The sequence below is a fragment of the Arachis ipaensis genome, chromosome B02 (genome assembly GCF_000816755.2).
Source record: "Arachis ipaensis cultivar K30076 chromosome B02, Araip1.1, whole genome shotgun sequence".
NCBI classification, from domain to species: domain Eukaryota; kingdom Viridiplantae; phylum Streptophyta; class Magnoliopsida; order Fabales; family Fabaceae; genus Arachis; species Arachis ipaensis.
In genome coordinates this window covers 4,864,632-4,878,989 of record NC_029786.2, presented here as the reverse complement: position 1 = coordinate 4,878,989, position 14,358 = coordinate 4,864,632, and the positions used below count along the sequence as shown (strand labels likewise).

The 14,358-nt window shown below is 34.5% G+C and overlaps 2 protein-coding genes and 2 long non-coding RNA genes across 6 annotated transcripts in view; 1 reads left to right on the top strand and 3 right to left on the bottom strand.

The window, feature by feature from the left end:
- Positions 1–4,979, bottom strand: part of LOC107626670 — a 27,845-nt gene extending 22,866 nt beyond the window's left edge. Inside the window, exons 1-3 of the mRNA XM_016329569.2 lie at positions 4,200–4,979; positions 3,080–4,120; positions 2,647–2,982 (exon numbers count right to left, since the gene is read on the bottom strand). Of these exons, the coding sequence (XP_016185055.2) occupies positions 2,647–2,982; positions 3,080–4,120; positions 4,200–4,901 (2,079 nt within the window). The 5' untranslated portion in view covers positions 4,902–4,979. The remainder of the gene's footprint in view (positions 1–2,646; positions 2,983–3,079; positions 4,121–4,199) is intronic.
- Positions 837–13,256, top strand: LOC110268652. The gene is made up of 3 exons (XR_002356931.1): positions 837–851; positions 939–1,795; positions 13,243–13,256. It is a non-coding gene; the product is annotated as an uncharacterized LOC110268652 (long non-coding RNA).
- On the bottom strand, positions 6,167–8,530 carry LOC110268651. Of its 3 annotated transcripts, none has more exons than XR_002356928.1 (2): positions 7,128–8,530; positions 6,167–6,796 (listed from the first exon to the last, which is right to left on the bottom strand). It is a non-coding gene; the product is annotated as an uncharacterized LOC110268651 (long non-coding RNA). The 3 variants fall into 3 exon arrangements; XR_002356929.1 differs by having other exon boundaries at positions 6,167–6,784; XR_002356930.1 differs by having other exon boundaries at positions 6,167–6,770.
- Positions 8,670–11,111, bottom strand: LOC107623788. Its single transcript, XM_016326166.2, has 3 exons — positions 10,375–11,111; positions 9,250–10,278; positions 8,670–9,152 (listed from the first exon to the last, which is right to left on the bottom strand). The coding sequence occupies exons 1-3, from the start codon at positions 11,092–11,094 to the stop codon at positions 8,793–8,795; spliced, it is 2,109 nt and encodes a 702-aa protein (XP_016181652.1). The 5' UTR covers positions 11,095–11,111; the 3' UTR covers positions 8,670–8,792.

The window sequence follows — 14,358 nt, the reverse complement described above, 5'->3', positions numbered from 1 at the left end:
TCAAAAATATATTTTGTTAAATCTAAGAGTAAAATATATAATTTTTTAGTTTTAATGTAACAAATTTAATATGTTATTTGATTTCAATGTTATTATATTATTATAATTATTTAATATATAAGAAAATTAATAGATAGTGTATATATATACAAGGAAAAAAAAAATAGTTTTAGTTTACATGATACTGATATGATACTGTCTCTGATTTATGATATCACAAATGTGATATTTCAATAATAAAATTTTCTACTTTCATACTTCCTCTTCCACAATTTTTCCAACCTTTAACAACAAATTAACAATAATAGTTGTAAAGACGACCCACAACAACAAATAATAATAAATTCAAATTGGTATTGGAAGTTAATTAACCAAAAATAGAAACAACGTGACAATTGACAAATGATAATTCAAAAAGGGCTTAAAAGCAAAACTTCATCTCTAGAATTTTAATACATTTGAATTTGGCAAGATTTCAAAACATTTGAATTCGGCAAGATAAAAAAAACTTTAATAGAATAATTAGAATGAAACTAAACTATTGATAAGAGTACAACTTATTCAAAATAAAAGGATATAAATTAAAACTAATATAGAATTAAATAAAACATAAAGATGATAAAAACTCTGTGTTTTTTTTGTTAAGAGATGTGTTATCGTAGCTATAGGAGTAACAAAATTTTTTTATTTTAGTGGGAGGTTATTGGATTTTTCAAAATAAATTTTATGACTATTTTGTCTTTATAATTTATTTTATGAAATGATTTGTTAAAGGATAAATATAATCCAAAAGAATTAGAAACTAAATCATGGTCAACTCTTTCTATTTGCTTTATAAAGATTGCACAACGGTAATTGCACAAATGTCTCCTATTTTATTTTATTTCTGTCCTTTTAGATATATAATGTTGAAACAACAACAGCATTTTTTGACACAGTATCTGGAAATCTAGACATACTTCTTTTATATGAAGGAGCCTTAAATGGAAAAGGAAAGCAAGGATCCCTTTTGTTTGAAACCACATGCTGCATGTTATTCAAATTAACTTGATCATCAGCAACCACACAACAATGTAAAGTGAATGCAAATTTTGCATTACTTAGGGCAGGTTTTAACATGTTCAGGGGTGGTAATGTTTTTTGACCAGTAGAATTTAAACGATTAATATATTTACTTAGATATGGTTAGCTTTGGATTTTGACTATTTTCTTTTGGTCTGGTTATTTTAACTTCTAATGCCAGCTGTTCTATTATGATATATGCAGTTTGCACTTGCTCTAAACTGGCCCGATTATCTAAAGACAAAGCATCCTATTATTTAGGATAACCTACAAATATCATATAACCACCACTTTGACCAAGTTTAATGGTCTTAATTAGTATTATAACAATTATAATAAAGAATTAACATCTACACCTAAATATATATTGTCCTTGAAAGCTTTACACCCTTGCTAACGTACGATTGCAAGAGTTTAAGCTTAACCTTATTGATGTATTGCTTCCGTTCTCTCATTCATGAGTGTAAGAAATATATTTTTTCTTTAGTTCCTTGATCTGATTCTAGAATTATTTAGTAGGGCCATGCTGGGGTAGCTATAGCATTTGGATATCTTTGTAAATGCTAGCTTGCCTACTTGTGTTATCAAGAGTATCTTTTGGATTTGCACTTCCCATCACTTGGTTATGACCTGCCTTATGGGCTATGTCTTCGTCACCATATTCTTCTAATGATTAAAGCTGAATACTTTCCTAATAGGCTTTTGTATGATCTATGAAAGCAATGGAGATATTGTGTAGATACAATGCAGAACTCATCAATGGATCTAGTAAGCAGCACATCAGGAAAATTGTGTAGATACAAACACTAAATTTTGAAGGATTTGAATAAGAAAAGAACACAGGAAATTTGTTATCATAAAGAATAAAACTTTCACATAGCAATCAAAGGAAATACCTAATCTGCTATTTTCCAAAGGAAAAAATAGAAAATAAATTAGAGAAAGAGCAAGAGACTATTCCTTGTCACTATTGCCAACCAGCCAACCAGACGGAATTGCTTGCATATTTAGGAAAGAGCAATCAACCAAATTTTGGTTCAAAGGAAACACTTTGGTTTTCAAAAACTTCATTAAAAGTAATCGGAAGATCAATTTGTCTGACAAGAATAACTATAAAAAAATTTATTAGGACCAGAGTGTTTGATTCAAAATTTGTGGAGAACCAAGTAAAATATATACATTGTTCTATCTGTTATATGTCTAAAGTAGAAGAAACGAATAAATCACTCTCTTTACTACCACGTCACAAAACTTGATACCTTCTATCTACCAATATTGTACTACCACGTCACAAAACTTGATACCTTCTATCTATCAATATGCAACAATAACTAACAATAACTAATAAAGGCTACGAGTTCAGAGGCATACAAATCACTACAAATTAGTGAGGACTAAGAAGGAATATATTCACACATCAACAAACAAAATTACGAGGATAATATATTCACAAAAATAGTTTTGGGCTTCTATAACATTTACAAACAAAATTCCAATATCCAATTTAAAAAAGAAAATGAAAAGTTAATTCCTAAAGCTTGTTTAGATTATGTCTGTGGTCATGTTACTGTGGTCTCCTGGGAGCTCATTTCCTCCAATGCTAATATTACTGCCTCTAAGGTTGGCCACAAGATTTTCATCCTTAATCATGACAGGGCCAGCCTCGGAGAGAAGGTCCAAGCATGGTGGTTGACATCCCGCTGGAAACTCGTGTTGAGCCCCACAATGCCCTGAAAGAAATCGTACAGCCTTACAATACCCTGTAATAAATTCTTCAGTGACATCAACAGGTGCAAATTCATTATGGCAGGTTATCAAATTAGACCCAAGATACTTAGGTATCAAGGATTTGACAGGACGAGTCTCAGCTAAAGGCCCCAATGCCGACAGTTCAAAAGCTTTCCGGTAAAGCAGAGAAACCTACATCATCCCAATCAAACAATTTAACAAATCAAGATTGACAAAAATCAAATGTGCTAAGAAAAGATCAACTGAAAAGGTAGATGACGATTCATACAGGACATCCAACAGAATCTGATACAAAACGAGGTTGAGGAAACCTGCATTCCAAGTCAGCAATCTGAGCGGTTATTATCTCGCGCAGCATCTGGGTGCAGCTTATTGACAAGTCAATGGTGGCAGATGCCTTCTCAGCCTCATGCGTTAGTATTAAGAACCAATATGCAGCATCTTGTAAGGCGTTTATGGCAATGCGCTGGCCTTGGAGGGTGGTGATATCGCAGGAGAGAGCAATGTGGGAGCCGAGGGCTCCCAGGTTGAAGAGAACAGAGGCCTTCTCCAAATGGATGTTGTGCTGAGAAGAGTTCTCTTGTGGGTTGAAGGCATTGTACCAAACAAAGATAGGTGGGTTGGGTGAGGTAGTCATGGGGAACAAAGGCTCAATCATGCAAAGGCATTTGAAATAGCGGATGAGGCAGTCACGGCGCATGAGTACAGGGAGGTCATCACGCAGCATTTCACTACGCAATTTGTTTACCATTTCGAAAACGCCTTCTACTCTCTTTGCCACACTCTCAGAGTAATTGACAACAAAGTAATTGCGCAAGGACTCGTAGAGGTCCAAGGGCTCACTCTTCTTCAAAGGCAATGCCAGAATATGTGACGAAGACGAAGAGGAAGACGAGAGGATTGCGTAATTTGTTGGATAAGGAGGAGGCATGTCCCATGGGTTAGCCACCAGCTTTCTACCATCGATAATCTTGAAAGGGGTGTCCTCGGAAAGGACGACGTCAAGGTACCATCCTTCTAGCTTGGGTATCCACAGGTCCAATCGCCTGCAAGTCCCTCTAACTAATTTTTCAGTGACAGATTCTGCATCATGATCAAGAATAGCACAAGATAACCTAGACGAGAATGGTGGTTCATGTGTCAGGGATTTGGGTAGGATGGATGATCGCCTCTGACGTGCCTCCTCCCGAAAGAATTTGCCCTTCTTCAGAAGATGAGTTATCCAGGTTGGGTCAAATGCGAGGACATGGTCGATTGCAGCCGAATCACCCAGTATCAGATTATACGCTCTCTCATAATGCGCAGAAACCTACATCATCATCATCATCGTATTAAAAATCTAAAATAAAAAGATAAAAATGTAAAATCAATCTTGGGGCAAGACTGACCGATTCAAACAAAAAGGCACATCGATTTTTTTCAAGAGCCGAACTGCTGTTGTTGTTTTGTTGTTGCTGTAATTTGAGCTCCAAAGCCTGAGCGTAGAAGAGGCAGTGAAGACTCTCAGCGAAGAGGGGACTCAAGTCGAGGGTGGCGGAGACCTCCTTGGCGTGAACCTCCCAAAGTTTCATGAAGAATCTGGCGGCGGCAATGAAGGCGTCCATTGCAAGGTGACGGCCAAGGGCGGTGGTGCGGTCGAAAGAGGCCCCAATCTGGCTGCATATGGCGCCAAGGTTGAAGAGAACAGCAGCCATCTCCAATTGGATGCTGTTGCGCTGGGAGGAGACCCCTCCCTCATGCTCAGAGTAGAAGGCGTCGTACCAGACAAAGACGATGGCGTCGGAGTCCGCATCGGAGTCCGCATCGGAGAAGAGTGGCTCAACCATGCAGAGGCATTTGAAGTAGTGGATGAGGCAGTCACGTTGCATGGGAAGGGAGAGGTCCCCTCGCTCCACCATGTCGCTGCGGCATTTGTTTAGGGTTTCCAGAACGCTTTCAACTTTCTCTGCATTGCTCTCTGAGTATATTCTCGTTACCAAATTGCGTAACGGCCGGTACAGCTCCACCGGATCACTCTGCTTCACGGGGACTGCCAGCACCTCTTCCGGATTCGTATTCGGGTTCAACAACCTCTGCTTCTTGTTGCTCATGGCGGCGGCGAATCAGGATAGGGTAGGATTAGGAATCAGAATAGAATAGATTAGGAATCAGAAAATGGATGGACATCGCAACTGGATTTGTAAATTCTGTACTCTCTCCCTTAGTTTTAACTTTTATAGGAGGTGAGGTGTGTCTAACTGTCTATATTCTATAAACTTGCCAATTCAGAGCAACAGACCAATGCGTTGATTATAACTATTCTTTCAGTAATTAACCACAAAATCTTCTAGGCTATCTCCACATACCAAAACGCTTATGCAAAATCAGACTACTTATCCCACTATTCAATTAAACCATATCTTCAAAATTTTTGTTAATCCAATTTTTATAAGTAAATTATTATTTTGATCCCTAAAGATTCTATTTTTGCCAAAATAAGCATTGAAAGAAAAAAAATGATATTTTGAAGTGGTTCAAAAACAAAGGTGTTTTTCCAATATCTTTCTATCTTTCGAAAAAAAAAAATATCGGCCGGCTTATATCTACTTAACAAGAGTGTTTCTTCGTCCTTTTCCGTCTTTCTAATTGTCCACAACAAACTATTTCCCCGTGTTTAACAAAACGGCCCTAAAGACGCACCATCGATTGGGTAATCATTTTCTGTAGATTCTTTTATTATTTTACTTTTCAGCTTTGGTCCAAATTTTGAAACAGTTCCATGGTCCAATAATGTTTAGGTTGACCTTTTACTTAGTTGCTTATATGGATCTTGTCAGGCCCAAAAAGAAAACGTGTTTGTATCTGAGTTTTATTACTTTGACGTTGATCAAGACCAAAAATGAAGCTTTGAAGTTGACCAAAAACAAAAGACCAGGTAATCAGGTATCACTCTTGAGTTCTACTGAGTTGAGAGTTTGAGTCTTTCAGACCATAAATGTTAACGAGTCATAAATAATGAGCCAAGAGAATTATGCAGCTCATATTTTTAATAGTAAGAAACTTATGCATAATTAATTTTAGTTAAAAACCTATATGCTACAAAGAAAATAGTTGGCCTATTTGTTCTATATTCTTAAATTTAAGAATGAGAAGACAGAAGAAATTAAAATTTGTAGAAATCACAATCATCTCAGTCTTATACAAATAGAAAAATATTTAAAGAGTTACTTGACGGAGAGAATTATGTATCTCATAGCTTCAATAGTCAGAAAATTATGCATAACAAATTTTGGTTAAAAAATTAAGTGTAAGTTTATTTGTCATTTACCCTTAAATCTAAGAATGAGAAGATGAAAGAAATTAAAATTTGTAGATGTCACAATCAACTCAATGTTTATATCGAACAAAAAATAGAAAGAAAAAATGGGCAAGAGTTAAGACATCAATCCGAAATCGAAGAATTGCTTACCGGGAAACATGATTCCTAAGCTTGACAATAACATGCATGGCCGAGATTGAAAAGGAGAAAAAAAAAATCTACATAGGAAGACAAAGAAGCAAGTATGGAAGATTGAAGTAATGAATGCTAGAAAGAAGCAACAAAGAACTCAAGGACACATAGGAGCATACCATAGACTCACCAAGCAATAAATTCAAGAAACACAGGGAACACAAAAAATGTTACAAATGTTGGTAGTAGGTTCTAAGGAAGACAAAGCACACAGAGGTAACTCACTTCATCACATATCTAAAATTTCTTCAACCACCTTGTGGCTCTACCCATTAAAAAGAAAATGGCACTGAAGAAAATTTATTCGTGGTCCATTTGGAAAATGGCTTTACCTTAACATACCCAATTGTTGAGTCCGTTTCTGCTTTGCTTTCCTCATAATCAGGCTCCGGATCAGTAAAATCATCTTCTATATGGATTTTCTCCTTGTTGTAGCCCTCCCCTTCAGCATTTCTTTCACCCCAGTCCTCTGTGTTTTCTCTTCTTCGTCATCATCTCACAAAAATTCAAATTCAAATTCAAATGTAAGTTTAATATTTTCTATCCAACCACAAAATTGATTATTCTACAAATAAAATAATAATAATAAAAAGATTGTGCTACTGCTGCAAGACATGCATCAACAAAGTAAAAATAATCTTGTCCTCATGTTTGAATCCCAGCTACAATAGATGATCACCTTTGAGAAGATATTTTGTGCTTTACAGAGCTTAGTAACTGCATGTTTGTTTGTTTGATCAATTCTAACAATTCAACCACCGCAAAGAGCAAAAAGGGCAGAGAGCAAAATTCATTCTTGAGTAACATGAAAGGCATTAGCATATACTTTATTTTGTTTATAGACTATCTTCAATGCTTTCATAGATCATACAGAAGCCTATTAGGAAAGCATTCAGCTTTAATCATCAGAAGAATATGGTGACCAAGACATAGCCCAAACGCAGGTCATAACCAAATGATGGGAAGTGCAAATCAAAAGATACTCTTGATGTTATGATGTTCCCAAAAAAAAAAAAGAGAGAAGATAACACAAGTAGGCAAGCTAGCATTTAAGATATCCAAATGCTATAGCTACCCCAGCATGGCCCAACTAAATAGTTACAAATGGCCATATATACATATAAATTGTTAAAATAAGTAATCATTGCAACATATTCTAGAATCAGATCAAGGAAATAAAGAAAATATATATTTCTTTCACTCTTGAATGAGAGACAACGGAAGCAATAAATCAATAAGGTTAATACAATTGTTGATACTGGCAGAGTTTTGCTTTACAAAATACAATGGGAAAGACTAAGTGGGGAATCCCAAAAAGTAGAAGAAATTATGTGCATCCACACACAATAAGATTGGATTTTATACATATAAAAAGAACTGACAAGAAAATTATTTAATATCAGAGAAGAAATTCCTTTCTTTTTTGTTTTTTTACTTTGAATTTGGGACTACCCTTTCTCCTATAAACAGATATCATTAGAAAAGAAATTACTCTACCAGATGACAACAAACAAATTTAATCATGACTAGTTTACCAACAATACAAAATGAGCAGTGACCCTTCAACCTTGTTAGGTAAGAAAACCGCAATGAACAGTGCAGAACTCATCAATGGATCTAGTAGCAGCACATCATGAAAATTGTGTAGATACAAACAATAAATTTTGAAGGATTTGAATAACAATAGAAGCAATAGTTTTGAACCAGAGTGATTAATTAATCTCAATTCTCAAACAAGAAAAGAACACGAGGAAATTTGTTATAATAAAGAATAAAACGACACAAAGATGTACTCTCTTCCACATTCCAAGCAAAGGAAATACCTAATCTATTATTTTCCAAAGGGAAAAATAGAAAATAAATTAGAGAAAGAGTGAGAGACTATTCCTTGTCACTGTTCTCAGTAATTTCACAACTGTTTTATTTCCAAGATCATTCACAATGATACTAGAAAGAAAATGAAAGCTTTCATGGCCAACCAGATGGAAATGCTTGCATATTTAGGAAAGAGTAATCAACCAAATTTTGGTTCAAAGGAAACACTTTAGTCTTCAAAAACTTTATTAAAAGTAATGGGAAGATCAATTTGTCTGACAATAATATTTGTAAAAAATTTTGAAATAATAAAAATTTATTAGGACAAAAATATTTGATTCAAAATTTGTGGAGAACCAAGCAAAATATATACATTGTTCTCTCTGTTATATCTCTAAAACAAAAGAAAACAATATGATACCTTCTATCTGCCAATATACAACAATAACTAATAAAGGCTACAAGATCAGAGGCATACAAATCACTACAAATTAATGAGAAATAAGAAGGAATATATTCAGTATTCACACGTCAACAAACAAATATTCACACATCATCAAACAAAATTATGAGGATAATATATTCACAAATTTAGTTCTAGGCTTCTAGCATCAACAAACAAAATTCCAATATCCAATTTAAAAATGAAAATAAACAGGTAATTCCTAAAGCTTGTTCAGTTTTGGTCTATGGCCATGTTACTGTGGTCTCCTGGGAGCTCATCTCCTCCAATGCGAATGTCACTGCCACTAAGGTTGGCCACAAGATTTTCATCCTTAATCATGACAGGGCCAGCCTTGGAGAGAAGGTCCAAGCATGGTGGTTGACATCCCACTGGAATACGATACCCTGTAAGAAATTGTGCAGCCTTACAATACCCTATAAGAAATTGTTCAGTGACATCACTAGGAGCAAATTCAATAAAGCAGGTTCTCATAATCGACAGAAGATGTTGAGCTATCAAGGATTGAACACGAGTCTCAGCTAAAGGCCCCAATGTCGACATGTCAAAAGCTTTCCGATAAAGCACAAAAACCTACATTATCCCAATCAAACAATTCAAGAAATCAAGATTGACAAAAATAAAATGCGCTAAGAAAAGATCAACCGAAAAGGTAGATGACGATTCATACAGGACATCCAGCAGAAACTGATGCATAACGGGGATGAGGAAAATTGCATTCCAAGTCAGCAACCTGCGCGCTTATTATCTCGTGCAGCATCTGGGTGCAGCTTATTGACAAGTCAATGGTGGCAGATGCCTTCTCAGCCTCATGCGTTAGTATTAAGAACCAATATGAAGCATCATGTAAGGCGTCTATGGCAATGCGCTGGCCTTGGATGGTGGTGAGATCGCAGGAGAGAGCAATGTGGGAGCCGAGGGCTCCCAGGTTGAAGAGAACAGAGGCCTTCTCCAAATGGATGTTGTGCTGAGAAGAGTTCTCTTGTGGGTTGAAGGCATTGTACCAAACAAAGATAGGTGGGTTGGGTGAGGTAGTCATGGGGAACAAAGGCTCAATCATGCAAAGGCATTTGAAATAGCGGATGAGGCAGTCACGGCGCAAGGGTAGAGAGAGGTCATCACGCAGCATTTCACTACGCAATTTGTTTAGCAATTCGAGAAGGCCTTCTACACTCTTTGCCACACTCTCAGAGTATTTGAGGACAAAGTAATTGCGCAAGGACTCATAGAGGTCCAACGGCTCACTCTTCTTCAAAGGCAATGCCAGAATATGTGATGAAGACGAAGACGAAGACGAGGGGATTGCAAAATTCGTTGGATAAGGAGGAGGCATGTCCCATGGGTTAGCTACCAGCTTTCCACCATCCATAATCTTGAAAGGGCTGTCCTCGGAAAGGACGAGGTCAAGGTATACTCCTTCTAGCTTGGGCATCCACTGGTCCACACGCCAGCAAATCGCTCTAACTAATTTTTCATTGACAGATTCTGCATCATGATCAAGAGCACAGATAGATGAGAATGATCTAAGTGGCTGGGATATGGGTTGGACGGATGATAGCCTCTGACGTGCCTCCACTTGAAAGAATTCCTTCTTCTGATGAAGATGAGTTATCCAGGTTTGGTCAAATTTGTGGACATGCTCGGTTGCAACCGAATCACCTACTATCAGATCATACGCTCTCTGATAATGCTCAGAAGCCTACATCATCATCATCATCATCATCATCATAATATTGAAAATCTAAAATAAAAAAAATAAAATAAAATGTAAAATCAGTCTAGGGGCAAAACTGACCGATTGAAACGAAACGGCACATCTATATTTTTCGAAAGCCGAACTGCTGTTGTCTTTGAGTTGTTGCTGTGATTTGAGCTCCAAAGCCTGAGCGGAGAAGAGGCAGTGAAGACTCTCGGCGAAGAGGAGAGTCAAGTCGAGGGTGGCGGAGACGTCCTTGACGAGATCCTTCCAGAGTTTCAAGAAGAATATGGCGGCGGCATTGAAGGCGTCCATTGCAAGGTGACGGCCAAGGGCCGTGGTGCGGTCGGAAGAGGCCCCAATCTGGCTGCATACGGCGCCAATGTTGAAGACAACAGCAGCCATCTCCAATTGGATGCTGTTGTGCTGCGAGCTGACTCCATTATTATGCTCAGAGTAGAAGGCGTCGTACCAGACAAAGTTGATAAGTTCGGAATCGGCGTCGGAGGAGATAGCGATGAAGAGTGGCTCAACCATGCAGAGGCATTTGAAGTAGTGGATGAGGCAGTCACGTTGCATGGGAAGGGAGAGGTCCCCCCGCTCCACCATGTCGCTGCGGCATTTGTTTAGGGTTTCCAGAACGCTTTCAACTTTCTCTGCATCGCTCTCTGAGTATTTTCTCGCTACCAACTCGCGTAACGGTCGGTACAGCTCCACCGGATCAGTCTTCTTCACTGGGATTGCCAGCACCCTTTCCGGATTCGGATTCGGATTCGGGTTCGAGTTCGGGTTCAACAACCTCTGATTATTGTTGCTCATTAGGAATCAGAAAACGGATGAAAATGGGAATTGGATTTGTAAATTCTGCAGACTTGAGGGGAATCAGGCAAGTGGCAACTGCGCGAGAAAGACGACTCCAATTGTAACTGAACTTGATTGCCTTGAATTGCACGTGGGACAGGCGAAACGTCTAAAATACCCTTTATAACCGTCATCAATAATCAGAGCAATAGACCAATAAAATACCCTTTTTCGTCTTTCTAAGTTGTCCAACAACAACTTATTTCTGTCTGTTTAATAGAACGGGCCTAAAGACGCACCGTTGATTGGATAATCATTCTTTTAGATTATTTTCTTATGTTATTTTTCAGCTTTGGTCCTCATTTTTTTTTTGGTAATAGCTTTGGTCTAAATTTTAAAAAGAGTAGCATGGTCCAATAATGCTTAGGTGGACCTTTCATAATAGTTTCTTACATGGATCTTGTCAGGCCCAAAAAGAACATTTGTTTGTATCTGAGTTTATTAATTTGACGTTGACCAAGACCAAAAATGAAGCTTTGAAGTTGACTAAAAAAAAGGGTATCGCTCTTGAGTTCTCCTGAGTTCAGAGTTTCAGTTCAGACCACAAATGTTCACATGAAACTTGAAAGCCATAATTTATTTTACTTTTCTCTTTATTTTCAGAATTTTTTAAGTAATTACGTATTAACGAAAATAAAAGAAAAATAAAGAAAAAATGAGAACATTTTATTATTAATATAATTCTGAAAATCAGACTGAATTAACTGGTTTAATTCAGTTAACAGATTAGTTTATTTTAAGTTAAAAGATTAGTTTATTTTAAGGTATAAATCGTTTAGCAATAAATCAGTCAAAAACCAAAAAAACAATTAATCGATTGAACCGGTATGATTTTTTAGCGGTTAATCTAATTAAAATAATAAATTACACACAATTTTTAAAAAATATAATTTTATACATAAATATATCATTTCATTATATTCGATTTAATCCTAGTTATATTTTTATTTACTTTTTGAATCTCTAACTCTACTAATTTAATAACGGATTCGATTTTCAAACCTTTACTCATATTCATCCAAAAAGGTTATTTATAACCAAAAGGCAAAAAATATGAATCAAATTAAATAACTTATTCTATCTAATGATCAAGTCATTCTATCTATTCACCAAGTCATTTATACATATAATGGGATACTTATTCGGATTGAATTAATTAATTTCTTTATAATAAAATTTGAATATCGATGCTAAACCCTAAAAAGAATGAAATAAATATGAACATGATTACATTGAAGATTGATTCTCAAATCCACTTGATAACCACCTAATGAGAAATCTATGAAGTACGGACACTTCGTTGAGTTGCCGTATCCGCGTGTCGGACACATTTCGGACGCGATACTCGTCCGACACGTGTGTCTGCCGTGTTCAATCGTATCTTAATAAAAAATAAAAAAAAATTTTCCAGACACACTTGGACACACCTAAATACCATCACGTGTCTGCGTGTCCAGCCTTATTTTTAACTTATATTGTTGAAATGAATTTAGAAATAATATATATTATTATTTATTAAAACAAAAAATATTTTAGATACTTTTATATAATTAAAAAAAGACATAAAAAATAGTTAAAAAATTATTTTATATTTTAACAGCAATAAAATATCAAAAATTTATTATAATTTATCTAAAAAATACTTTATATTCTATATATATGCTGTGTTCACGTATCTTGTAAGATTTTCAAATTCGTGTGTCTGCGTATTCTGTGTTGTATTGTGTCCCGTGTCCGTGTCAGTGTCCGTACATTATAGTGAGAAACAATTTCATTTTCAATATGTAATCAGCCAAAAAGATGTTACACATGCATATATAATTAGCATAAGAATTGCTTGATAACTAACGCCCAATCAACTAATTAGCAGTCAACTTGTTATTAATTAGTAATTCTGATTTTTAAATTATCATTAATTAGTAATTATTTAAATTTTATTTTTTTAAAAATATAAAATCAATTAATATTAATTATAATTGTTTAAAGTTAGTCGATTAAGAATTATTTATCTATATTTTTTTTTAGCGTAATAAGCTTATTATTACTATTACTACGCAGTGATCAATTGTGAATGAGAGACTACTGACTTTAATTTGTTCATACTAGCTATCAAACAAAATTGATATAGGTATAAGCGTATACGTATACGTTCCAACTTATACATGGAATAATATTTGTTTATTTTCGGGTAGCCTAGTACGAATAGAAAGAAGAATTCAAATAATGACATAATCTATTATTTTTATAGTGGAATTTATTAGAAAAGATTTTTTTTTTTACCGAAAATAGAGAATTTCGAAGTCACAACCTATAATAAACGCTAGTAGTATAATCTAGCATGTATATATATGTTACGAATTCAAAAGTCAATATAAGAGAAAATTTCATTCTCTTTTTTTGAGAGATGCTAAATGACATTTTCATTCTCTCTATTTGTAAAATGTACATTTTCTTTTTCTATAACTTTTAAAAAATCGTTTTTTTAATTTATTTTAAAAAAAAATTTATTAACTAATGTTAATTTTATCAATTTTTTAAAAAAATTAAATTATTTTTTTAAGATACCCTTCAATAATTTTTTAATTATTAAATTTTTTTAAAAATATTTTGGTAAAAATACAATTTAATCAATAAAAAAATTTTATTAAAGGATGTTTTGGTAAGCAAAATTTAATGAAAAAAAAATAAAATTTTTCGCTAAAGGGTATTTTTGTAAAAAATAATTTTTTTGAAAAATAGATAAAGTTAACATTAGTTAACACAAAAATTTAAAGTAGATTAAAGAGGAGGTTTTTTAAAAGTTATAAAGGGAGAAAATGTACATTTTACAAATAAAAATGAGGAGAGTGTCATTTTAACATCTCTAAAAAAAAAAGAGTGGAATTTTCCCTAAATATAAAAAGGTTCTTATTATATTGGTAATATAATATGCTATACACATACATATAGTTGCATATTATTTTAGAGTAATGTCTCGAATTGATTCTTAACAAACATAAAAATTTAATAAATTGATCTCTTTTTTTTAGAATATTAAACAAAATTATTCGTCAATATATAATAAGCACGTGAAAAATATTAGATATATAACTCTTTATATATATTCCTATTTAACGTATTAAATTTTTGAAATAAGTAATTTTATGATATATTATCAAAATTTTTATAATAAAAAAAATTTATAATTTGATTTTTGTTACTTCCAAAAGAAAAAAATTGAGC

What these genes read in the sequence shown, in the direction of transcription:
- LOC107623788 (XM_016326166.2), bottom strand. Translation starts at nt 11,094, where the DNA reads ATGAGCAACAATAATCAGAGGTTGTTGAACCCGAACTCGAACCCGAAT. An exon ending in GTGCCGTTTCGTTTCAATCG is followed by an intron (nt 10,279 to 10,374) that starts GTCAGTTTTGCC and finishes ATGATGATGTAG; the next exon opens with GCTTCTGAGCATTATCAGAG. An exon ending in CAGTTTCTGCTGGATGTCCT is followed by an intron (nt 9,153 to 9,249) that starts GTATGAATCGTC and finishes GGGATAATGTAG; the next exon opens with GTTTTTGTGCTTTATCGGAA.